The sequence below is a fragment of the Lolium perenne genome, chromosome 5 (genome assembly GCF_019359855.2).
Source record: "Lolium perenne isolate Kyuss_39 chromosome 5, Kyuss_2.0, whole genome shotgun sequence".
In the NCBI taxonomy this organism is placed as follows: Eukaryota; Viridiplantae; Streptophyta; class Magnoliopsida; order Poales; family Poaceae; genus Lolium; species Lolium perenne.
In genome coordinates, this window is record NC_067248.2 from 205,223,853 (window position 1) to 205,250,434 (window position 26,582).

The window sequence follows — 26,582 nt, forward strand, 5'->3', positions numbered from 1 at the left end:
CGCCGCACCCCGTCGCCCACCCGCGTTCGCCGCCCCGCCGCGACGGTCGCCGTCACCATCGCGGTCGGGGTCGCGTCCTGCCTTCACGGTGCCTGGGGAGCTCCCCAGGAGCACATACCGGCTTATAGCTGAATGGCATTCCGGCTTCGGGTATGTCGTTTCTGTGGTGTAGGTGCTGCGTCCATTATACTGATGTACATTTTGCAAAGGAAATATACCCACAAATTGTAGGTAGAAGGTTGAATCCCCAAATGTGATTGGGTCCTGACATGTTGATTTGTTTGCTCCCCAGTGGTTTGTAACCAAGGGGAAACGTATGTTGGACCCTCCAAACATGTTCAATTGTATGTCCTCCCAAATTTGGCTGTTGTTGATTGATAACACCATTGTAATGTCTGTTTCAATTTGGCACAAGAGTCGAAATGAATTCCCCCTTTTGTGAGTCAGGATTACTTTTACACGCCTTACATGAAAGAATTTGGTGCTAGCAGAATAAGAGAAGAGTACCATTTCAAAGTAACATAGAAGAATTGCATGCGAAGCTGATTCCCTTTTATTTGATACTGTATTAATTTTGTTCAGACATTGCATACTGCATAACTTTGTGGCCGAATTCAGTTATACTATAATTAGCAAAGATAGGCCTTAAAAGGGGTTAAGATAAGTCATCATTATCAGTCCAGGTTGGTACCCGAGGATACAGGGAAACTACTTAAGTAGCTAATGATTTTAGATCATCTCCTTACGTGTCCCTAAGATATTGAAATAGGAATTTGTTCTTCAATGTGAAATTATTCAGCACTTCATGTTCTACTAGAAAACAACTTACCTAACTTCCAATATTTTAGATATGTATATAGTAGTAGTACAATGTAAGTGGTGCAGGCGGTAATGTGAATTAATTGATGGCTGGCATCCTAATGAAACTGATAAAGCTTGATAAGCAAGGGGAATATTATCGAAATATATCAGCTCAAAAACAGAAACAGATTTCCTTATCTTGGGTAGTTAATTAATTTATGTGTACATTTACTTGATAGTATCAAGGTCTGTGCTCTATTTAGGATTATAATGTGAATCCTTGAAATCCATGCATACTTTAACTTTCTTGGTGAATTTTCTGTCATGAGTCTGTCAAATTGCGATGAACTTATGATTTGGAGCAGTAGAGTACATATGTTGAGAATAAAATAATACCGCCAGTTTTCAGTGAGATTTCAATGTTCCTGGGGTAGTTACACTGGAAAAGAAATGGGGCCTTCATTGCAATTAGAAGCCCACAGAAATTTTTTAATGTGGAAATTATTCAAGAGAGATATAAGCATATACAAAAGAGAGCTTTGAGAATACTTAGGTGCATTCCAAACTGCTACAAGCAGAACTTCTTTGTACTGAATGGAATATTTTTTATGCCAATACTTTCGAGTTCAAAAAGAGAAGGTGTTCTTTTATATTGCTTTTGCCATAGTGCATTTACTTTAATGTTTGAAGCTGGGAAAGAAAGTTCTGTTTGAAATGGGACAGGTAAGTAGGAGAAATTGAGAATTCAGGTGCCCACTAGTTAGGGCATTAGGACCCATTGTATTAAGATGACCTTCTGCTACACCCAGATTTGGTCACCAGTTGTCTGTACTGTCAATCTGTCATACAGTGGCAAGTTACTGAAAGGTATATTTATGTGTGCTTGGAGTAATTCTGCTTGTGATATCAGTTGGTGATAGGGCTAATACATTTTTTTCTTGAACAGCTAATCCATGATCTTGGAATATCGTTGTGCTTACTTTGGTATGAATTCTCACATGCTTGAGTGAAATGGAAACTCAATTTCTAAGGGCTCAGCTGTAGGACTTATCTTTTAAAAACAGATGGTGCAAGAAGCTGTACAGATAAATGTTTCGATTTTCATAAATTTTGTAGGAACTGTGTATCCATATGAAGTATGCATGTGATAATATAACCTTTTGTTTTCCTATTGACACCACATGATTATATTGTTGCTCCTTATACAGTGTAGCCAAATATGAGCTCTTAGCTTTAAGAATGGGGATGCTGTTTCAGAATCCTAATGCTGCATAGATGACTTAAGCATTCAAGATACCAACCTTATTATGTTCCTCACTAAAGTTTTAAGCTATATATAAGTCCCTAAAATGTTTTCCAGTGCACTAAACTGTACCATTGCTCTGTGTCTATGTTGCAGAAATATATGACGACTAATAGAGCAACATTTATTGTTCGTTTTGGTATGGGAAGTGCCTGATGCATTTAATTTACTGGGAAAATTAGAAGTTCTTAACATGTACATTGTAAGAAAGTATGTATTCTGTATGAACTGTGATGCTGATCTCATCTGTCAAACATGTCAGTTTGAACAAAATAAACATGTACAAATATTTTGATCTTCAGTGTTCATCACATTTACAGTGTTACTATAAGCCGATTTGTGCAAGCTCCATTTAGATACATTTCATTATTATTAACAATATTTGATAGGAGTAGATTCTGCTGGTATATACCAGATGCATCTGTGAACACTGTATATAGATTAATGCCCTGGTTAGAGCAGACACATGATAATTCAATAAATGGTACTGTTATATGAGCGCTATATATGTGATGAGATATCAAACATTTAAGACTCCTTGTGTTGGTCTTAGTTTCTAGATGCTCTGGTGTTGGTTCTCCCAAGATACTTTTCTATTTTTTTAATCTACAGGCTTCTCAATCATAGTTTTTGCACATATGATTCATTAAGATCGATATACCAGCAGAATTTGCTCCTATCAAATACTGTTAATTTCTGTAAATGTTGTGCACAGATGCATACAATCCTTCGATTCTGGTGGTTACGTTCTTATCGGGTTATCTGATGTCTCAGCTGGACAGGTAAGACCTAATTTACGCAAATATACATTTCCCGGTTATCTCCTGTCCAGTAGCTAGTTTCTCAAGCTTTCTTCTGTGAACAGGTTCACACTTGAAGCTTAACATTGCAAAGCTGATGTTGACTTGACCTTAACCCTTTCGGGTCAACTACAATTTTCAGGTGACTTGTACCTGCCTGTCCCCCGGCTTTCGTATTTACTGATATAGCATGCGTTCAGTCCATCTTTCCAGTATTACCCAGCACCATCAACATCAACTTGTGACAGTGTCGGTTTCATGTCGCATTTCTCCTTTTTGTAAAGAACTACAAAATATTTACATGTCAACGTTTATGTTCCCACTTCATTGTGAAAATTTGACAATATTGGACCATCATTTTAAAAGTACAAAGTGAAAGAAGAAATGGATATCCTTTTTTAACTAGATCATTCATTTGTACACAACAGCTATGAACAACAATCCTAGCCAAAATCAATACTGGACTTTTGTCACACTATTTTGCATCCCTATATTATCTAACACCCATTGTCACTATCAAGAAGAAAGAAAGACACCCTCTAATCTGAAACAAACCGATGTGACATTGAATCACATCTTTATAGTATGGACATACACACCATTTTGTCCTACTCACTTTCCCTACCCTAGTCCTATGCCCCCCTCTCCCGGCGGTAGCTCAACGACCTTTGTTGCCGCCGCTGGGCACCGGTGTACCCTGTAATTAGCCCGTCGCGGCCATGGAGCACAATGCCGGTATGTATCGCGGAGTCAGGATACTTCTGCCGGTGCCTGTCTTCATGGTTCTGGCGATGGTGTTGGTGCTTCTTGACCTCCACCTTCATGTCCACCACCTTGTCCTCCTCCACAATAACTGTGAATACAAAAGGGCCCACAGGAAAGAAGTCATCCATGCTAATCACGGGCTCGAGTGCTTTGACCACCTCCCGCATAGTGGGCCTTGATTTTGGGTTCTGGCTGAGACACTTGTAGGCCACCAATGCTGCCACCTCGGCACCTTTGCAGGAGTATTGGCACTCCAAAGCTGGGTCCATGACCTTGTACAACCTGTCGGAGCGCTTCAGGTACGGCCTAGCCCAGTCCACCAGGTTCTGCTCCCTCGGCCGCCGTGCGCGGTCCACTGATCGCAGACCAGAGAGGAGCTCTAGGAGGACTACGCCAAAGCTATATACATCGCTCTTGGCTGTCAAGTGGCCTGTCATGATGTACTCTGGTGCTGCATAACCGTGCGTCCCCATGACACGTGTTGTCACGTGTGTCTCGTCGCCCTCAGGCCCATCCTTGGCAAGCCCAAAGTCGGACAACTTGGTGTTGTAATCCTGAAATATCATACATTGAAATTTCGTTAAGGGAAATGTCCCGAAGTGCGATATAAGATAAAGATTTCTCAAACTGGATATAAGGCAAAGTTATTTGTGCAAATGTACTACCGTTCACGTATTAATATTATAAGGGTATTTCTGTGGGATTGACCATGCATAATGGCTAAATGTATATCGATTAGTTGGATGGTGAGGCTAGGACATATAGGATATCTCAAGTTTGGCATGTATCCAAGAATCTTCAGAGTTCCAGTCAGGTCACAGTTGCCCATAGCACACTGGGCCAACTTGTTTCAGAAACATGACATCTTGAATGATTCTACTGGTCAAAAGCTAAAGGTTTGAAATTAAGATTCAGGCTCAATTTAGTTTTTGTCAAGTAGTCCCAGTAGAAGAGGTGTGAAGTATTGTTCAAAGCCATTTGTTAGTAATCACTTGTACTGTTCCCAAATGAGATAGACATTTCAAAACAGTTTTTTTCCTTGGCAGAAAGGCTGAAGTTACTGGTGGCGTACCGAGTCGAGCAAGATGTTGGAGGCCTTGAAGTCGCGGTATATCACCGGGGGGTCGGCGTCATGGAGAAAGGCAAGGCCCTTGGCTGCACCGACAGCGATCTTCATCCTCGTCATCCACGGGAGAGAGCCATTAATACCTAAAGTAAAGAGGATGTTTCAGGTCAGTTTCCTCCTCCACGTTGACCAAGAGTTGTGGCTAGGAAGAACCAAGAAGTTGGTATGATAGATATATTTTAAAACCAAAATATCTAATATCTACAGCCAGTAACTTTAAAAAGGAAAAGAATTGTTCCTCTGGAAGGCAGATAGCAGCTCAGCTATCCTCTTGACTTTAACAGAGAAGAAACTTCAGGGGACAAGAGCAGCTCATCGCTAATGGACCAGATGGCACCCGTACGTGCCCAGATTTTTCCAGATTAACACATTTGTTTATATTGCTGGTCCCAAGAAGCACCAAACTGATCCTCAGGATCATCAATTGAGAGGAGAAAGCAGTGAAGAACTCACTTTTGAAGAGGTGGTTCTCCAGGCTGCCGGCGCTCATGAACTCGTAGACCAGCATCCGGTGCTTGTCCTCGTAGCAGTACCCGATCAGTTTCACCAGGTTCTTATGCCTCAGTTGCCCGAGAAAGAAGACCTCGGCCTACAAGAACAATCTCAAATAAGCTTGCCATTCATCATTCAGAATGAGGATTTATGCGTCAAGCATCTGATTGAGCATTGTCAGATGGCACTTTTTAGGACTCTGCTTCGCACTCACCAGCCACTCCTTGTGGCCCTGGGTGCCGCACTCCAGGTCAAGGTACTTGACGGCGACCGCTTGCGCAGCCAGCCCGGGGCGGAGCTTGTCGTCGACGACGCCCTTGTAGACGGGGCCGAACCCACCGCTGCCGAGGTAGTTGGCGCGCGAGAAGTTGCCCGTCGCGACGCGGAGCTCGGCGTAGGTGAAGGCGTGCAGGTTGGAGCCAGACATCGTCAGGGATAGGTCCTCTGGCGACAGTGTCCCCGATGAGCTGAGGCTCCTGAATGACATCCTCGAGGATGACCTCGGGCTGCCCTTCCCCCTTCGCCCTATTCGGCGTGCTGATGCAGAGTCATCATCATATTCGTCTGCTACTGCGCCGCCGCGGACGCAGCAGGAGAAAGGGTTCCAGGATCGCACAGCCATGTCAAGAACAGAAGTTCTGATTAAGCAGGTCAAGAATGGTTCTGGCCTCTCAGGGAGCTCTGAAGTGCAGGGGAGCTCGCAGAAGAGAAGGCAAGGATCGACTTGGGGAGGCTTGGAGTGGTTTGGAGTGGCTAGCTGCCTAGCTTGGCCTTTATATAGGTGTGCGGGTGGCTGCCACACGAAGGAAAAATAGCAAATCAAAAAGAGGCCACTTTGTGACAAAAGCCTCGACTCTGCCGGAGGACAAAACAGCGGGTGACTTGGATGGTTGCAGACAAGGGAAGAAAGAGTAGACAAGGAAAATGGTGGTTGGTGGCGCGAACGGCTCAACCCTCCACTGTATCCAACTATACTTTCTGCCAGTGAGAGTGAGACCTCGGTTGTTTATGTCCTGATGGAATTGGCTGACGGCTTGTGGTCCATATGGTTGGATTGCAGGAGTACTCCGGAGCCACAAATTTTCTGCAGTTTGAACTTTGAAGTGCTCCTGGCATGTCTCCGCGGTTTTGCGCACAGTAGTATCGGGTTTGCTTGCTGGTAGAAGGTTAAACAAAGTCATAGGAAAGCTGTGGTAGACCGACTGACGAAGGCTAGTGATGATGAAAGCTACACAGATTAATTTGGGTCTGTTATGTAGGCGTGGTTTTGGGCGACAGCGGCCATGGATTTTGATCGGTTATGCTAGATGCGCCTTTGTTCTCATAGTTAATCCATTTTAACTTACTGGATTCTGAATTGGACATGTTGTCGTGAAAATCACATAGCAGTGGTAAAGAGAAGATTAGTTTAAGATGGCATCGAACAAAGGCAAAATGGTGTAGATAGAATTCGGATGGTGGTATGGAATAACTAAATTGCTTTTAGCAGGGACAAAATGACCTCCTGCTTCAGAAGTGCATCTAGCCCCAACAGAACTGGCATTCTATTTTAAGCGCATATAGCCTTTGTGGTTAATCATCCTTTGAGTGCGTCACGTGGCGTGCATAATTAAGTTTTGTGCAAGTTGTGGTTGTAGTCATTAGGTGGAATCTCTTTAGCCGGATAATGCCGTGCAGTGTCAAACAGAGGAGTGTTACCATCGGAACAGTTTTACAAGTAATCTCCCGCTCTCAGGTTACTGACTGCCCCCTCTGCTAAAATCTAGGCAGTTCTTTGGGGGGCAATTTTTTTTAACCTAGTTGCTTTGTTGCTTAATCCTAGTTCATCCTTCTGCTCTGGAATTGTCAAGTGGTCCAGTTGATGAAACCTTCAGTGGGGAGATTAGATGGTTTGAAGCTACTTTTCTTCCTAATCCTAGTTGCAGTGGACCGAAACTCGGTTCCTACAGATATTCTAACTCCTTCCCCGTGGTCTTCAGCCAAAGAAGTACCACTAGCAGATGTATGCACAACGTTGACGTCCTCTCTCCCTAACCATGTTTTTTTTCCTGTTTTGCAGCGGTTGCACAGCCTGATGCTTTGGTTGTTTATATAGTATCATCATGTGATTGCACGAAGAAATTAAGGTATGGCACTGTAGAACTGTTTTGTTCGTTTGTTCCACAACACATACATGTAGCTCCATGCCCAACTACCCTACACAAAACGGAAATGGGGACAAGAGAACATCTTGTCCACTACTACAACAACTGAATCAGGACTCACGAGGCCACTCCGTACCTGCTAAAGAAACCTGAATAAGTCATGTTGATGTGTTGTACCTGTCTGTCTTGTCTGTTGAATTCCAATATATTTTTCTTCACGAATTTCATAGGTGAGCACATCCTTTCTCACACACACTGCATTATTCTAATGCGCGCGTGCTATGCTCTTCCTGCTCCAGATGTCTTGGTGAAACTTCTTCCGAGAAAACGGAGCCAAAAGGGACACGAGGGCGTTTTCGTGTCCAGGTGATGAAAGGAACGTTGGTTCAATCCATTCGTTGCTGAAGTCTCGTTTTCAAAAATTAAATGGAAAAATTTGTATGTTGAGAAATACTCGGATGTCATGGAAACTACGGTGCCTCTCTGCTACTTCTGGATTGTTCTGTTGGGGTGGACAATTCACAGTGCCCCTAATTCTAGATCCTTCTTCTTCTACGTCTTGGTTTGGTTGGGGAATGAGTTGAATTTTACAATGGCTGGCAGCGTCACGGCAATGACAAATGCGTGCCTCGCGTGACGAAAAGCTTATGTCCGGTCAGGCGTCCTCGTTTACGGTTGATTTTGTGGCAGCTCGAACAGGTCGTCGACCGGCGTTGCGGGTGCGCCGACGAGGTGGCGGTTGTAGATGCGCGCGGCCTTTTCTCCATGACGGACGCGCCCGCCGTCCAGACGATCGCCGGACCTGGCAGCGACAGCGACCATTCCAAGAGTCTAAACCGGCACATAAGCGACCATCCAGCAAGGTCGTCGGGAATCCAGTAAACAAATACGGAGTGGTGTACAGGGCAGTACAAAGTAGGAGTCCGATATGACGGCATCGTCGCCGGCGAGCCACGGGGCGGAGCAGCGCTTGCCGACGCGACGGAGCTGGAGTCAACCGCGCCGGTCCCTCTCCGGCTTCCCCAGTACTGGGCCGGCGCGGCGCAGGAAGCTTACGCGCGTACGCGGTCGGAGGTTAGCGCGTCGCTGTCGCCACGCCGATGCGTGCCGGGACGGCGGTGGGACGTGTCGGGCCGGCGAGGTTTCCGGGCACGGGGCACCCCCGATCCAGACGGTTTCTCAGGTGAGCTTCAGCCGTGTCCCCGCACCATTTTTATTTTCGTTTCCACAGCCGTCCAAATCTTGCAGTGTACGGGCTGATCCGATGGCGCCGCGTCGCTGTCGGACAAGAAGCCAGCGACGGATCGGAAGGTTCTGCGGGGAGTAGGATTCGATGGAGCAGGCCCCGCCTGGCGCCGCCGTGGCCACTGGAAGATGTCCCACACAAGGACAAGTAGTGGCTGCTGCCAGTGCCAGGTGGCCATACCCTATTTGGCCGTTCCGTGCTAGGCTTAGCCATTTTTTTCCGTGATGGCGACGAAAGTAATGATGAACTTGTGCTACTCCAGATTTTACGCCGGACCGTACCTGGGTACTACGTATAAATTTGTAGGATAACTTTTCCACCGAATTCCTTATTCATGTCCGTTTTAGAAAATCCATATTTCAATTTGAAGAATTCGGCTGATAAAGATATCTAACTCCTCGTATCCTAAAATTATCTAGGATTATCGGATGGTTATTATCAAAATAATCCAATTTTGGTCCGAACAAAGCTAATAGAGAATATTAGAGCATCTTCATCGGCCGCTCCCCTAATATGCCTATTGTGGTGACGGTCACATCTTGAGCTCACACTGGTGCATCCAACAATGTGCTGACACATTTTGGACCCCAATAATCAGCCGGCAACGCAGTCCCGCTCCCTATGCAAACGGTGTTGGACGGACGCGCGGGTACCTTGTGGCACCGCGGATGTTGTCGGTGGGATCGGCATGGCAGCAGCACAAACGGCATTCAGCCTCTTTAATGACCAAGAGGAGGTTGGTATCGTCTTTAACGGAAGCATTGGTTCCCTGAGCGGAGATGCCTCGGATACCGCAACCCAAGCCCAAGCAGGAGGGTGACTCCGATGACTCTGAGTTCGCCGAGTGGAACAACGTCTTCATGGAGGACTGATAACGCGTGAAGCACACGTCCGTTGGGAACCCCAAGAGGAAGGTGTGATGCGTACAGCAGCAAGTTTTCCCTCAGTAAGAAACCAAGGTTATCGAACCAGTAGGAGATGAAGGCCACGTGAAGGTTGTTGGTGGAGGAGTGTAGTGCGGCGCAACACCAGGGATTCCGGCGCCAACGTGGAACCTGCACAACACAATCAAAATACTTTGCCCCAACTTAACAGCGAGGTTGTCAATCTCACCGGCTTGCTGTAAACAAAGGATTAAACGTATGGTGTGGAGAATGATGTTTGTTTGCAAAGAACATCAGAGAACAATGGTTGCAGTAGATTGTATTCAGATGTAAAAGAATGGACCGGGGTCCACAGTTCACTAGTGGTGTCTCTCCAATAAGAAATAGCATGTTGGGTGAACAAATTACAGTTCGGCGATTGACAAATAGAGAGGGCATAACAATGCACATACATATCATGATGACTAATATGAGATTTACTTAGGGCATTACGACAAAGAACATATACTGCTATCCAGCATGCATCTATGCCTAAAAAGTCCACCTTCGGGTTAGCATCAGCACCCCTTCCAGTATTAAGTTGCAAACAACAGACAATTGCATTAAGTATGGTGCGTAACATAATCAACACAAATATCCTTAGACAAAGCATCGATGTTTTATCCCTAGTGGCAACATCACATCCACAACCTTAGAACTTTCTGTCACTGTCCCAGATTTAATGGAGGCATGAACCCACTATCGAGCATAAATACTCCCTCTTGGAGTCACAAGTATCAACTTGGCCAGAGCCTCTACTAGCAACGGAGAGCATGCAAGATCATAAACAACACATATATGATAGATTGATAATCAACTTGACATAGTATTCCATATTCATCGGATCCCAACAAACACAACATGTAGCATTGCAAATAGATGATCTTGATCATGATAGGCAGCTCACAAGATCTAAACATGATAGCACATGAGGAGAAGACAACCATCTAGCTACTGCTATGGACCCATAGTCCAAGGATGAACTACTCACACATCAGTCTGGAGGCGATCATGGTGATGTAGAGTCCTCCGGGTGATGATTCCCCTCTCCGGCAGGGTGCCGGAGGCGATCTCCTGAATCCCCCGAGCTGGGATTGGCGGCGGCGTCTCTGGAACTTTTCTCGTATCGTGGCTCTCGGTAATAGGGTTTTCGCGACGGAGAGTATAAGTAGGCGGAAGGGCAGAGTCGGGGGAGACACGGGGGCCCCACACCATAGGGCGACGCGGCCCCCCCTTGGCCGCGCCGCCTTGTGGTGTCGGCGCCTCGTGGCCCCACTTCGTATCCTCTTCGGTCTTCTGGAAGCTCCGTGGAAAAATAAGACCCTGGGCTTTCGTTTCGTCCAATTCCGAGAATATTTCCTGTGTAAGATTTCTGAAACCAAAAACAGGAACTGGCGCTTCGGCATCTTGTTAATAGGTTAGTGCCGGAAAATGCATATAAATGATGTAAAGTGTATATAAAACATGTGAGTATTGTCATAAAACTAGCATGGAACATAAGAAATTATAGATACGTTTGAGACGTATCAAGGACGCTGAGCGCGTGACCACGAAGGCGGTTTAAAACTTTCACGAGATGGGCTTAACAAATGCGGAATAAAACTAGTGTTTACTTTGTCAAGCCCAAAGCCTATATACTATGGTTCACCTGTGCGCACCAACAACTTATGCTAAGCAATATAAGCAACTATTGTAGGGATTCGTAGCATAGAAAACAAAAAATTTCCTACCGCGAGAACGCAATCCAAGCCAAGATGCAATCTAGAAGATGGGAGCAACGAGGAGATGAAGAGACTAACCCTTGAAGATTTCCAAAGCCTACAAGAGGAGGCTCTCGTTGCTGCGGTAGACGATCACTTGCCGCTTTCAAAAGCGCGTAGAAGATCTTGACGGTGCCACAATCGGGCAGCACCTCCGTACTCGGTCACACGTTCGGTGTTGATGAAGACGACGTCCTTCTCCCCGTTCCAGCGGGCAGCGGAAGTAGTAGATCCTCCTCGGAATCCCGGCAGCACGACGGCGTGGTGGCGGTGGTGGTGGAGATCTCCGACAGAGCTTCGCCTAAGCTATGTGGGAGAGAGAGGTAGGAGTCCGGCTGCACAAAACCGAACTGAAACCGAAAACCGAACCCAAAAAAACCTAACTGCACCCAAAATTTCGGTTTTTACAGTTTTTGGTTAAGGTTACAGTTAGCAGAAGTGCTAACCAGATGACCCTCGGTTAATTCGGTTTAAAACCGAAAAACTGCGGTTTTTACCGAAACTAACCGAATACAGCCCAGAGCACCGCTTCAAAGGCCCAGGAGCCCAGGTAAACTTGACCTAGTCCGCCGTTTCGCTCGGACACCGCGAGGGAGAGGAGGCCGCAGCAACCAGCAGGGGCAGCGGCGACCCCTAGCCATAGGCTGTCGCTAACTCGCGACGCGCCGTCGTCTGGCCGTCCGTAGGCTCCTCTGCTCCGCATCCTAGACCGGACTTGCTCCACTCAACTCCACGATGACCCCCACATCCTGTCGTCCACTACACAGCGAGGACGCGGCGCGCCGTCCCCCGGCCGTCCGGCGACGCACGCCTCTAGCAGCGCTGCAAGAGGCGTCGTCGAACTCTGGCCGTAGCTAGGTCCTGCGGGCCGCGCACTGGCCTGCGAATCTCCCTGCGTCCGAATCGTATTTTCGTTTAAAAAATCATGTGTCATTTAAAAAATCGCGTCAACTTTGGTTAGTTTGGTTATTACCGAAACCGAACCGATATAGAATGGTTATTACCGAAACCGAATCGTATTTTCGTACAAAACCGTATTAACCGAAGTATTAAAACTGTATTTACCGAAAAACCGTATTTACCGAACCGAACTAACCATATTAACCGAACGCGCAGCCGGAGGTAGGAGGGAACCGCTAGGGTTTCTGGGAGAGGGGGCTCTTGAGGGGGTGCGGCCATGGTGGTCTTGGTGTGGCCGGCCAGCCCCTCCTCTCCCCTCTTTATATAGGTGGAAGACCCCAAAGATTAGGTCAAAGTCTCCGAATAAGACCCCAACATAAACCTTCCATATGACCAAACCTAGGGGGAGTGGGACTCCCCCCTTTCCTTTGGTGGGGTGGCCGGCCACCATGGGGAGGAGTCCACTTGGGACTCCTCCTCCCTTAGGCTAGCCGGCCAAGGTGGGTGGAGTCCCTCCTTCCATGCTGATTTCTTCCGGATTCTTCTAGAACCTTCTAGAACCTTCCAGAAAAATACCGGATCATTTTCAAACCTAGAAAATGACTTCCTATATATGAATCTTATTCTCCGGACCATTCCGGACCTCCTCGTGATGTCCTGGATCCCATCCGAGACTCCGAACAAAACTTCGAACTCCATTCCATATTCCATATCTACTTAAACGACATCAAACCTTAAGTGTGTCACCCTATGGTTCGCGAACTATGTAGACATGGTTGAGACCTCTCTCCGACCAATAACCAATAGCGGGATCTGGAGATCCATAATGGCTCCCACATATTCAACGATGACTTTAGTGATCGACTGAACCATTTACATACGATACCGATTCCCTTTGTCACGCGATATTTTACTTGTCCGAGGTTTGATCATCGGTATCTCTATACCTCGTTCAACCTCGTCTCATGACAAGTACTCTTTACTCGTACCGTGGTATGTGGTCTCTCATGAACCATTCATATGCTTGCAAGCTATTAGACGACATTCCACCGAGAGGGCCTAGAGTATATCTATCCGTCATCGGGATGGACAAATCCCACTGTTGATCCATATGCGTCAACTCATACTTTCCGGATACTTAATCCCACCTTTATAACCACCCATTTACGCAGTGGTGTTTGATGTAATCAAAGTACCTTTCCGGTATAAGTGATTTACATGATCTCATGGTCGAAAGGACTAGGTAACTATGTATTGAAAGCTTATAGCAAATAACTTAATGATGTGATCTTATGCTACGCTTAATTGGGTGTGTCCATTACATCATTCATATAATGACATAACCTTGTTATTAATAACATCCAATGTTCATGATCACGAAACTATGATCATCTATTAATCAACAAGCTAGTTATACAAGAGGCTTACTAGGGACTCCTTGTTGTTCACATAACACACATGTATCAATGTTTCGGTTAATACAATTATAGCATGGTATGTAAACATTATCATAAACTCAAAGATATAATATAACAACCATTTTATTATTGCCTCTTGGGCATATCTCCAACAACTATGTGATAGCAAGATATATAACTTCAACCACGATGGCTATCACAAAGTAAAGTGCATAAGTAAAGAGCTCGGGTATAGAGATATCTGAGGCACGCAGGAGACGATGCTTTATCCCGAAGTTCACACTCTTGCGAGTGTTAATCTCCGTTGTAGAGGTGTAGTGGCTTAGTGCTCCCGAACGCCACAAATAGCCTTACCTTGAGGCGTGGTTGCTCGATGCACACCAACACCACAAATGCCTCACCCCAAGATGCGGTAGTCACACCACACACCGAGCGCCACGAAGGCGCCTCACTTTATTCTCCGGTGATCCTCACCACAAAGGCCTACGTCACGGTTCCACTAAGGGATTTTCTTCGAGTCGGAAACCGGGCCTTACACAAAGGTTGGGGCACACATCCACAACTTAGTTGGAGGCTCTCAACAAATCACCATAAAGGCCTAGAATCCGTCTAGGGTTCAAGAACCCAAGAGAAACAACCTTCTTGCTTTCACCACCACAAATCTTCGTGGAAAGCTCAAACCGATGCACCAAATGCAATGACAAGAACACCACAAAGATGCTCAAATCCTTCTCTCTCGAATTCCAACAAAGCTACAAAAGCTATTGGAGGAATAAGAGAGGAAGAACAAATAGGAGAACACAAAGAACTTCAAGATCTAGATCAAGTGTGTTCCCCTCACTTAGAGAGGATATTGATTAGTGGAAATGTAGATCTAGATCTCCTCTCTCTTCTCCCTCAAATGGGGGCAAGAATCATGGAGGGATTGAGAGATAGAGCAAGCTACTCAAGAACAATAATGGAAGAGAGATAATCTGAGTAGTAACCAGTCCAAGGAGGAAGAAAGAGGCTTTTTATAGGCCCCCCACGAAATATGACCGTTTAGGTTTTCTCGGGCCGAAATATCTGCCCTAGGACAGAATTTCCGGCCCCCGGGATGAAATATCTGGCCAAATATCCGCGGGGGGGGGGGGGGGGGGGGGTATCCAGGGTGTTTTTTCCTTAGGTCCTTAGCAATTTTTCGAGGGCCGGATATTTTGAAATATCCGCCCCCCACATGGACTCGATAATCCGCACCCCCTGAAAACTGACAGAAACAACAAAACGAGAAAGACCATAACTTGAGCATTCGGACTCCGATTTTGATGATATTGGGCTCGTTTCGAAGGTAGTAACAAGCTCTACAAGATCATGTAGGGAACCATCATAGTCCATAAAGGGAGGATAGAAATAAATGATGAAAGGTTTGACATATCTAAAAAGGATATACCGGTAAAACCTCCAACCTCGAAAATGCAACAAGTTTCCCGTGCAAAAACCATTCTCGATGAACTATAGCTTGTTATGAGAATAAGCACAAGCTCTAAAACATCACATGGATAAGATCCAAATAATCAACCAAGAAAGATGATGCAATGATGCAAAGGTTTGAGCTCTCCGAAGGATACGATCGAGTTACTCACTCGAGAGCCCTCTTGATAGTACGGTAACTAAACTATAAACCGGTCTCCAACTACACCATGAGACCGGTGAGAAAGAAACTCTATCAAGAGAAAAATTTATCTTGCGCACTCCACTTAAGCTCGATGATGACGGTCTTGATCGTAAAAATATGGAACGTCTTTCTTGATTGTGCTTGCTTGACGAAGTCTTGTGGATTGCTCCCCCATAATCCACCATGGGAGAGCTTCTTCTTCGGCGCATCTTCACATATCCATAATCATCATATGGATGGCAAGGTTCAAGCATATGATCTCTTCGAGTTGGCTCATCTTGAACTTGCTCTTCATTTCTTCATTCTTCATTATGTTGATGTCTTGAAGTTAACTTTGAGGGCTCACTTCATCTTCAAGACATACTTGACACTTGATACTCTTCATCAATTTCTTCTTATTGCAACCTTGAAGCCAACATATGGTTCAAGCATTGCCTATGGACAACTCCTACAAATATAACTCAATGCAAATAATAGTTTATAGAGATTGTCATTAATTACCAAAACTAGACATGGGGCTCCATGCACTTTCAGAGGTGCAATGGGTCGCGGAGGAGGAGCCAACAGACCCAGGGCAGGCGGCGATCTTGGCTTACTTCAACATGGCATGAGACCACAAGAACGCCGTTCGAGTCCTTGAGGAGACCAACACGGCCATCGTCGAGCACGTCACCGAGATCTCATGCGAGCGAGCGCTGACAGAGGAGGATGATTACCTATTCATGGTGGCCTAGCTGCAGAGGATCCTTGAGCTCAACTATTTGAGCCTCGCCGAGGACGATGCTCACGATGCAGCGCGGGTCGCCCCGATAGAGGACTGCCGCTAGTGGCGGGCGACACTGAAGGGCCAACGTCGCGGGGCCGGCGACACCTGCGGCGATGGTGCACTGCCAGATGCTCGAAGCAAGGACGAAGAAGGGGGTGTGGGCACAAAAGGACAATGAGAAAAACAACGACCTCGAGGTTGGCCCGTCGCGCACCTCGTCCGATGGCGAGTAGGCTTGGTTTTAGGTAAAAACTAGCCGTTTTCATTCAACTTTGTAATATCTAACTAAATTTGATTGAAAAATGTCATCTTTATTTGAAATTGTCTCACTCCTAAAAATTATAGGATGCGCATGTGTAGACAGCCCCCAAATGGAAGGTGCAGGTGACGGCGCACCCAATAGCGCGCATTCGATTCACTACCGTGAAAATATAGTATATGATGTGCAAAATTAGATCTGGTCTGCATCTCCTTTTGATTTCAGGAGAGGATAGCGCCCTTTAATTTGGATTGGCCAGTTGATAATTTTGTCTCGTGAGCATGTCATCCAGGGTTGCTTGCTTTGGGCTCCATCTCCAATTCTCCATGAAGTGAAGTCCTACTTGCTTCATGGCAAAGTCTTCACTTATTTGCACTTATCAACTTCACTTCTTCAGTAATTAGCACACAGTGCCGTCTAGAACTTCTAAGTGCTCCTCTCGTCGATCTTCGTGGGGTCGATCTCAGCTTACGCACGCGTTAAAGGTCGTTGTTGCGTCGGGGCTGCATGCAGGAAATATCGATCTATGGATCAAAAGGGCTCCAAAATATCTTTTCATGGAGTGAAACTGAAGCTCCTTCGGGCAGGAAACTGTGAAGAAGGATGTCTGCGTTTCGTGTGTCGTTGGAGATGAACAAATTAAAGTGCGTACACAGTACTTCCTCCGTCCAAAACTTATCTAGATTCGCATATTGCGTCTAGATACATGCTAATGTAGGCAAACTCGAGTTAGTGATGAAGTACGTAGTATCATCATGTTCATCACGGTGAGAAGGAACAAACGACCGAGCTGCGTAGGAAATGGCACCATCAGCTTGCTATACCTTACCAAGCCGATCGATATACCTCTGAGGCTCTGACGACCCTGTTGCGGATAGAACTTCCGTGCCAGCTCAGCTGATCGACGTGCACACACTAGTGGAAAACTGGGCAATAGGCCCGGTCCATTTGGGCCTTTAGACCCGGTTCCTGAACCGGGACCAACTAGGCGGGACTAAAGGGGGTACCCTTTAGTCCCGGTTCAAAGATAAACCGGGCCTAAAGGCCTCAACACGTGGTGCGACCAGGGAGCTCGCGCTGGAAGGGCTTTGGTCCCGGTTCGTGTCTGAACCGGGCCTATGTTTCTCTGCCGCGGCAGAGAATTGCTATTTCTCTGCGCGGCACAGATTTGGGCTGTACAGCGTTTCTCTGCGCGGCAGAGAAACGATCTGTTTCCCTTGCCGCGGCAGAGTTTCAGCAATGCATATATATATCATTCAAGAAACCACAAAAAATCGTCATGAATATATATAGACATCGTCAACAGTACACGACATAGTCAACACAGTACACGTAATGCATGCATATTTACAATACAACTTTTCCTGAACGAATATCCTCCGCCGTCACGATCTTCCGATAGTGCTCTCCACCTGGGGTAAGGACCTCGGTAATAAAGAATCCCGCGATTTTCTCTTGAATTGCTTTTATTTGATCCGCTGTTATGAGAGTGTCCCGCAGGCGTGTCATCTATATTTAAAAAAGGAGATCAATATATGAATGGAACTCAATACAATAGATGGTACTAATTAAGATTAATTGTGAAAATTTGTTATCGTACACGAGTGTGGTGTATTTGGGCATCCCCACCCTTGGGACAGGACATGTCACGCATGAAGGTGCAGACGTAGTATCCACATAAGTTATTCCCTTTTTCCTGCCTCATACACTTTACGAAAAAATAGTTCGATCAAACTAATAATCAAGCATCGTATTGAAAGTAAATATCATATATAAAGTTTCACGGACATAGCTATATATATAGTACTACTTAGAGGGTAATCTCTAAATGTAAGCTCCGGTTTCCATTCACCCGGAACAGTATTGATGAACCGTTTCCAAGCCCTGCCCGGCAAAAAATAATGAGTAAATGAGTAATTGATTAGTTGATGATATCTTCGAATTAGAGCAGATGAAGATGCCAATACGAAATTGATTGAAACTACCTCTGGAGGATGGCAGCCATGTCCGCCCATTCCGCATATTCTGTACGTTTCGAGTCCATGACGTTTACGACTCCAAGGTGAAGATCAATGATTAGGAGAATAAAATGGAAACTGCACAAGCATAGCTCAATGATTACGAGAATAAAGTGGAAGGTGCACAAGCATAATGTATGTTATATATAACACTCACTTGAAGTTGTAGGGAAAGAATATATCCTCTTTGTCTGCTTGCTTCTCTAAAAACATTACGATGTTGTCCTCTGTGTCCTTGGCGAAGTCTCGAACCGTAACTTCATGAACTGTGTTTGGGTCTATGAACCCCTGCGGTAGGAGCTTGCCTCTTTTGTATTCCAGCTTCTTCATTCTGCATAATTAAATGTATAGCGTACACAAAGAATATAATGAGGATAATTGTTAGTGCAAATGAATGAGCTACAAACTTAATTACACAAATAAATCACTTACAGGCAGTAGCAACTGATGACAGCTTTGTCGAGGGCGTCTTGATTGAATAACTGAAACAGTTCTTCTAACTCAATGTTTATCTCGTCTTCCCCCCGGAAGTAATGCTCATCTCTAAGATACACCGTGATGTAGGTTTCACATCTTCGACGAGCTTTCAGGTACCGGTCATGCCACCTACGCATCCGAGTCCCTAGACGCGCGAGCTCGCCACGTTTGACGAGATCAGATCCGGATCAATGCTTCTATCCCACTACAGCCGTTGGATAGTACTCTTCGTACTCAACTGATGCTCCCTGCGCTCTAGCCGCCCGGTCGATCATCGATGCCGTCTACGGATCATGATATGGCTCCACGATGAAGTGGGGTGCGGCCTGAATGTCCTGCTTTGTCCAAGGCTGGGCGACTTTTTTGCTTCTTTCATCGCTCTAGAGGACTGTCCAAGAGAGCGGTCATAATCAGCTCTCGGCTCAGGTCTCTTCATTCTCGTCTCGGCAAAGTGCTTCACCGTCTGCGGTGGAATAAACATCTTCTTCGGCGCGAGTTGCAAGAAACGCCTTTTGCTCTTCGGTCTGCTCATGTGGCAACAACTGCGGAGTCTGTTCCCTCATTGGAGTTGATGATCTCTTCGGAGCTGTAGGAGGTGCCGCGGACCGCTTCGTCTTTTGCTTAGGTGGAAGCGGCGGAGTCTCCTGACGAGGAGGAGGAGGCGGCGGATTATTTTCACGCGGAGGAGACTGGTCATGGATAGGGGAATCATCATCGCGCAGAGGAGAATCATCACGCGGAGGAGACTGCACAGGTGGCGGAGGAGGCGGAGGTGGCCTGCTTGTTGGCTTCTCACCTGGAAACACAATGTTCTCCTTCCGCCATTGCACGGTGGTTCTACGGGCTTCTCCCAGTTCTTTGATTTCCCCATCTTCACCTGCAGGGTGCTCAAGCACCAACCCCTCATACTCTCTCAACACTTCATCCACCATCACAACAGCAAAGTCGTCTTGGACCGGACGGCAATGGTAAGACCTTGTAGGTAAGAGGATGCCGACCGCCGCCTTGAAGGATAGGTTGAAAACTTTAACATGCAGCTCACAAGGACGGCTCTCAGTGAGATCATCCACGGGGGGGTAGCGAGGAGGCTCGACCACCTGGTCATCATCATCATCATTATCCACTGCTGAGAGGAAGCCACGCTGCTTTTCCGGTGTGGTTGAGATTGCGGCGGGCGATGGCATTGAGCGGTGCGGGATCTACAGCCTGCCCCCGAGCCATACGAGATGTAAGTACTTGGGTTACCATGGTTAATTGGGCTTGCATGGTGCTCATACCCTCCTCTAAGTTAGCCAGGCGGTCTGTTTCCCTTGCCTTCCTCCTCTCATGGCTTTTATCAGGAAATCTCTTCCTTTCCGCAGGAAAGCCATACTTCCACGGAACGGAGCCTGCTGTGCCTCGTGTTCGTCCGCCGTGTTCTTTGTTCCCAAGGGCGCGTGTCAGCTCATCGTTCTCTCTTTCGGGCTGGAACAACCCCGCCTCCACGTCCCTATGTGCCTTTTCCAGGGCATCAATGGGAACCTTGAGATGAGCTTTCTTATAGATGCACTTCCTGTTCTGGATCCAACGTTCCCCCAATCCCGTAGAACCACTCCTTGCACCGTTCGATCCAACCGTGTGTCCCTAATCTGATCCCTTTCTTGGTCGGTTCCGCCTCACTGCCTGCCACTTAGGACGGTTAGCCTGTATCCACCTGGACCCAGAATTTGGTGATATAGCTTCAACGCAGCATTTGCCTTATTTATTTCCGACCTTCTCTTAAATTCTTCTGACTCCGTGCTGTACTTCACGAATTCGTCCCAGTGATTTTTTACCTTCTCACTGTCCGGAGTCTTTTTTAACTTGATAAGGCGGCGCAATCTTTTCTTGTGGCTCTTGAATAGTTCGGCCATCTTCTTCTTGCCAAACTCGCGGAGGGCCTACTCCATCTTGGCCTTCTCAGCGTCACCCCCCTCTTCGGGTACTATGTTGAAATGTGACATGAGCTTGTTCATAATGCTGTTTTTGGCTACATCATCGATATAAAGACCTTGAGCTTCTTCCTCTGCAGACAGCACTAGTCCCTTCGGCTTGTGCCATTCTCGAACGGTGATCGGGACGTGGTCCCTAACAAGCACTCCTCATTGAGCTATAAATGCCTTTGCACCTTTCTCTGGAGCAATCGGTTTACCATCCTTCTCGATGTGGGTGATGTCGTGCCTAACACCGTCATCCAACTTTTTGGCCGGGCCTCGCTTCCTCGACTTTACAGAAGAAGTGCTCGATCCGGAGGGCTAAAAAATAAATAGTTCATAGTCAGTACAATTTCATTAGTTAATGCATCTAGTCGATCAACAGCGGCTTAATTAATTTATATACCTCGGTGATAACTACAGTTCGGGAGCCATTATGATGATCTTGTTCCTCACCGGCGCCACTAGGATCTTCTTCCTCAATATCCTCCGCTCCCTCACCGGAGTCATTCAAATAAGTTGCGGTGACATCGTCACCGCCATCATCTGCAATAACGTCGTCGTCGCGATCATCCAGAGTACCGTTTGCTATGAGTTCCTCCATGAAATTTTCTTGAATTTCATCTCTCTCCATGCTTTCTACAACGACCTGCAAGCTATACATAGGAACCATCATATGATCAAATTAAGGATAATGCGAAAACTGAAAATGGAGTTACATATGTGTAGTTCTTAACTAAGGATCGATAATATAGTGCTGAAAGCAGAATCTGCAGTTACATGCATACATAGATAGGGTTCATGTTTATTTAACCCTAATACATATCAATCACTACTACAACGACTCAACCGCGCAGACCGGGTCCTAGAGGCGCCGACCGGGTCTGAGCCGCTGGGTGTGCCCCCAAAGCCACGGAACAACAACGGGAGCATAGCTAACATGAGATCCCCGCATAACGCTCCATCCGGTCCTATACATGTTGTCTAACGCGTACATGTAACGGCGAACGTGCTGGTCCTCCGCTTCAATGCGCTGAGCTACCTCCTCCGGCGGGGCCGGCTCCCTCTGAAACGACCGTGGCCCATAAGACCTCCACCAAAGAATATCCGGGTCGACAACGGGACCCGGATTCCGCACCAAGGTGCGCGACCCGGAAGCTAAGACCTCCCAGTGCCACCCCGGCGGAGCCCAGTCCCGGACCTCCCCCATCTGCTCCATCTCCTCGGTGAGAGTCAGACCACGGCCCGCCGGCTGTCGCTGTCGCGGCATCGTAGCTACGAAAACAAATCATATATATATGTACCAACGTTAACATAAATTAAAAAATAACTTTACTACTTTTATGTTAGTGGGCGTCGGCACTATTTAGTCGGCGCCGGCACTACTCTATTTAGTCAGCGCCGGTACTACCGTTTGAGGGGCGCCGGCACTACCGTTTGAGGGGCGCCGGCACTACCGTTTGAGGGGCGCCGGCACTACCGTTTGAGGGCGTCGGCACTACCGTTTGAGGGGTGCCGGCACTACCGTTTGAGGGGCGCCGGCACTACCGTTTGAGAGCGCCGGCACTACCGTTTGAGGGGCGCCGGCACTACCGTTTGAGGAGCGCCGGCACTACCGTTTGAGAGCGCCGGCACTACCATTTGAGAGCGCCGGCACTACCCGTTTGAGGGGCGCCGACTATACTAATTAACTATACTCTATATACTAACAATATATACTAACAACTATACTAATTAACAACTATACTAACAAATCATATATAAATTTCACTATTTTCTATATAACATTTTTTTCGAATTAACTATACTAACAATATACTAACAACTATATACTAACAACTATACTAATTAATTAACAACTATACTAACAAATTTGATACATCTAATATATATCTAATATGTCAAATTTGATAAGAAACAAAAATATAAAAAAAAAGGGGGTGTGGCCGGGGGGGCTCACCTTTGCCGGCCGGAGCGGAGGAGGCGGGCGGCTGTCGAGGAGGAGGCGGCCGAGAGGAGGCGCGGTGGCGGGGCGTAGGCGTGGAGGAGGGCGACGCGGGCGGCGCGGCGTGGAGGCGACGGCGGCGGCGCACGGCCGAACGGCTCGGGCGCGCGGGCGGTAGGGCGCCGGTGAGCGCGCGGCGAACGGAGGCGGCGGCGCGCGGGTGGTCGAGCGGCGGCGGCGCACGCGCGTGGAGGGCGGCGGGGCACGGCGGCGGCGAACGGCGGCGGCGCGGCAGGCGGGCGAGACCGAAGCAGCCTGGCGGCGTCGTTGCCTTCGTCTCCGCGGGATTGATCTCCGCGGAGACGAAGGGGCGACAGTTATAGTGCCCCCCCCCTTTGGACCCGGTGCGTTTTACAAACCGGGTCCAAAGACCCCCCTTTGGACCCGGTGCGTTTTACAAACCGGGACTAAAGGTCTTTTTTGCTGCGTTTTCGCTGCGCGCGCAAAAAAGGCCTTTAGTCCCGGTTTGTAATACAAACCGGGTCCAAAGGCCAATTTTTTTAAAAAATTTCATTCCCGCCTTATTTCAAATGAAAAAAAGCCACCGCACCGCCACCGCCTGGCCACCACCGTCACCGCCGTGTAGTGGCCATGTCGCCACCGCCACCGCCGCCACCACCGCCACCGCCGTGTACTGGCCACCGTCGGCACCGCCGTGTACTGCCCACCACCGCCACCGCCACCGCCTGGCCACCACCGTCACCGCCATGTACGGGCCACCGCCGTGTACTGCCCACCACCGCCACCGCCACACGTGTCCCTTCCCCGTGCCACGTGTCGCCGCCGCTTCCACGTGCCTCGCCCCGCCGCCACCGCCATGTACGGGCCACCGCCGTGTACTGCCCACCACCGCCACCGCCGTGTACTGGCCACCGTCGGCACCGCCGTGTACTGCCCACCACCGCCACCGCCACCGCCTGGCCACCACCGTCACCGCCGTGTAGTGGCCACTGTCGCCACCGCCACCGCCTGCCCACCACCGCCACCGCCGTGTACTGGCCACCGTCGGCACCGCCGTGTACTGCCCACCACCGCCACCGCCACCGCCTGGCCAGCACCGTCACCGCCATGTACGGGCCACCGCCGTGTACTGCCCACCACCGCCACCGCCACACGTGTCCCTTCCCCGTGCCACGTGTCGCCGCCGCTTCCACGTGCCTCGCCCCGCCGCCACCGCCATGTACGGGCCACCGCCGTGTACTGCCCACCACCGCCACCGCCGTGTACTGGCCATCGTCGGCACCGCCGTGTACTGCCCACCACCGCCACCGCCACCGCCTGGCCACCACCGTCACCGCCGTGTAGTGGCCACTGTCGCCACCGCCACCGCCTGCCCACCACCGCCACCGCCGTGTACTGGCCACCGTCGGGATGAAGAAGCTCTCCCAAGTCGGGCTGTAGTCGGGATGCCACTGGGGATTCCTCCGCTGCTCTGGCGTGAGCTCGAAGTAGTAGTGGTTCGTGATGGCCATCTCGCGTGCCACACCTAGAGGGACAGGAGGGACCGGTACCCCTCCGACGCTCAGCAACCAGCCGGTAGGGACGCGGTAGCCCGACGGGCAGGGGTAGTTCGACGCGCAAAGCGCCTCCGCCTCCCGGAGGGTTAGAGATACGATGGAAGCCATGTGACCTGGTGATGAGGTTTGCAGATATGAGTCTAGATGTGATATGTAAATGGAGGCCAAGCCAACATATATATAGTGAAAAAATGGCGGGAGGACGGAGGCGGGAAGCAGTGGAAAGCGCGGGAAGAAAAATAGGCGGGAACGCAGTGGCGCCAAAAACTGTCGGTAGGATAAGGACGTGTGGGTAACCTTTAGTCCCGGCTGGTGGGTACAACCGGGACTAAAGATCCTTTTTTGTGTCATCTAACAAAACTGTCGGTGGGATAAGGACGTGTGGGTAACCTTTAGTCCCGGCTGGTGGGTACAACCGGGACTAAAGATCCTTTTTTGTGTCATCTAACAAAACTGTCGGTGGGATAAGGACGTGTGGGTAACCTTTAGTCCCGGCTGGTGGGTACAACCGGGACTAAAGATGTCGGCAGGATAAGAACGCATGGGTGGACGCACTGCTCGATGAGATAAAGCATGTAGCGCACGACGCCCTGTCGAAGGAACAAGACAAAGTAGAAGAGGTGCCGTGCCTATAAAAGGAGCATCGAGACGCCTTGCCAAGCCCCCCGAACGACTACATCTCATCTAACGGTGTTGGGGAAAGGGTTGGGAAATCTCCGTGGCGCATCTCCACTTTTAATATCTTACATACGATTACATGATTACACAAAAATAAATGGGAAATTGATTGCCATGTTGAGATACTCATTTGTGCCATGAACATTCTTCAATTAACTTGATGATGGAGCATCTTCATCATTTAATTAATCTTCTTCGGCCGTAACCATGGAGCATCTTCATCATTTAACTTGATGCTTGGATCAATGTTCACTACGAAGGGTGGAATTTCATCAAACTGATGATAATCTTCGGACATGTCGGTCATTTCCTCCACTCCCACGATGTTTCTTTTTCAAGAAAGAACTATGTGGCGCTTTGGCTCATCGTTTGATGTATTTGTTTCCTTATGTTTCCTTTTTCTTGGTTTGGTAGACATATCCTTCACATAGAAAACCTGGGCCACATCCTTGGCTAGGACGAATGGTTCGTCTCTATACCCAAGATTGTTGAGATCCTTGTTGTCATTCCATACAACTTGTCTACCCGAACCCCGCCTCCTGTTTTGTTGACCCATTTGCACCTAAACAAAGGGACCTTAAAAGAAGGTCCATACTCAAGTTCCCATATATCCTCTATGTAACCATAATATGTGTCATTTGGGCCTTCATTCATTATTGCATCAAAGCGGACACCACTGTTTTGGTTGGTGCTCTTTTTATCTTGGGCGATCGTGTAAAATGTATTCCCATTTATCTCGTACCCTTGGAAAGTCACTACAGTCGAAGATGGTGTCTGGGCCAGCAAGTACAACTGATCTTCAATATGTTTGTTATTCAGGGAGATGTTTTTGCAACCAACCGCCGAAAGTCGACATGTGTTCACGTCTAATCCAATCGTTCGACTGCCCCGGGTTCTGGGAGCGTAGAAAGTTCTTGTGGTCACCGATATACGGAGCCACCAAGGTGGAACTTTGTAGGACTGTGTAGTGTGCTTGAGTCAAAGAAATCCCGTCCCTACATATCATTGATTTCCTTCCTAGCGTGCCTTTTCCACTTAGTCTCCCTTCATGCCGCGATTCAGAACACCAATCGGCTTAAGGTCGAGAATAAAGTCAACACAGAATTCAATGACCTCCTCTCGTTCCATAGCCCTTGGAGATGCTTCCTTCTGCCTAGCACGGTTATGAACATATTTCTTCAAGACTCCCATGAACCTCTCGAAGGGGAACATATTGTGTAGAAACACAGGACCGAGAATGGAAATCTCATCGACCAGGTGAACGAGGAGATGTGTCATAATATTGAAGAAGGATGGTGGGAACACCAGCTCAAAACTAACGAGACATTGGACCACATCATTCTGCAACCTCGGTAGAATTTCTGGATTTATTACCTTCTGAGAAATTGCATTGAGGAATGCACATAGCTTCACAATGGGCAGTCGAACATTTTCCGGTAGAAGCCCCCTCAATGCAATCGGAAGCAACCGTGTCATTATCACGTGACGGTCATGAGACTTCAAGTTCTGGAATGTTTTCTTCTCCATATTTATTATTCCCTTTATATTGGAGGAGAAGCCGGACGGGACCTTGATCTG

At 47.9% G+C, this 26,582-nt stretch overlaps 1 protein-coding gene and 2 long non-coding RNA genes across 6 annotated transcripts; 1 reads left to right on the forward strand and 2 right to left on the reverse strand.

Moving 5' to 3' along the window:
* Positions 1 to 170: 170 nt before the first annotated feature.
* Positions 171 to 8,957, forward strand: LOC127301406 (uncharacterized). Of its 4 annotated transcripts, none has more exons than XR_007852052.2 (5): positions 171 to 2,886; positions 2,970 to 3,046; positions 4,716 to 4,901; positions 7,347 to 7,413; positions 7,731 to 8,957. It is a non-coding gene; the product is annotated as an uncharacterized lncRNA (long non-coding RNA). The 4 variants fall into 4 exon arrangements; XR_011745473.1 differs by having other exon boundaries at positions 171 to 2,243; positions 2,820 to 2,886; positions 4,716 to 7,413; XR_011745472.1 differs by having other exon boundaries at positions 171 to 1,668; positions 1,748 to 2,886; positions 4,716 to 7,413.
* LOC139829684 (serine/threonine-protein kinase RIPK-like) lies at positions 3,296 to 5,909 on the reverse strand. Its single transcript, XM_051331633.2, has 4 exons — positions 5,502 to 5,909; positions 5,249 to 5,384; positions 4,742 to 4,878; positions 3,296 to 4,223 (listed from the first exon to the last, which is right to left on the reverse strand). The coding sequence occupies exons 1-4, from the start codon at positions 5,907 to 5,909 to the stop codon at positions 3,537 to 3,539; spliced, it is 1,368 nt and encodes a 455-aa protein (XP_051187593.1). The 3' UTR covers positions 3,296 to 3,536.
* A 9,214-nt stretch (positions 8,958 to 18,171) lies between the features above and the next one.
* On the reverse strand, positions 18,172 to 18,662 carry LOC139831352 (uncharacterized). Its single transcript, XR_011746058.1, has 3 exons — positions 18,533 to 18,662; positions 18,343 to 18,453; positions 18,172 to 18,241 (listed from the first exon to the last, which is right to left on the reverse strand). It is a non-coding gene; the product is annotated as an uncharacterized lncRNA (long non-coding RNA).
* Positions 18,663 to 26,582: the final 7,920 nt, after the last annotated feature.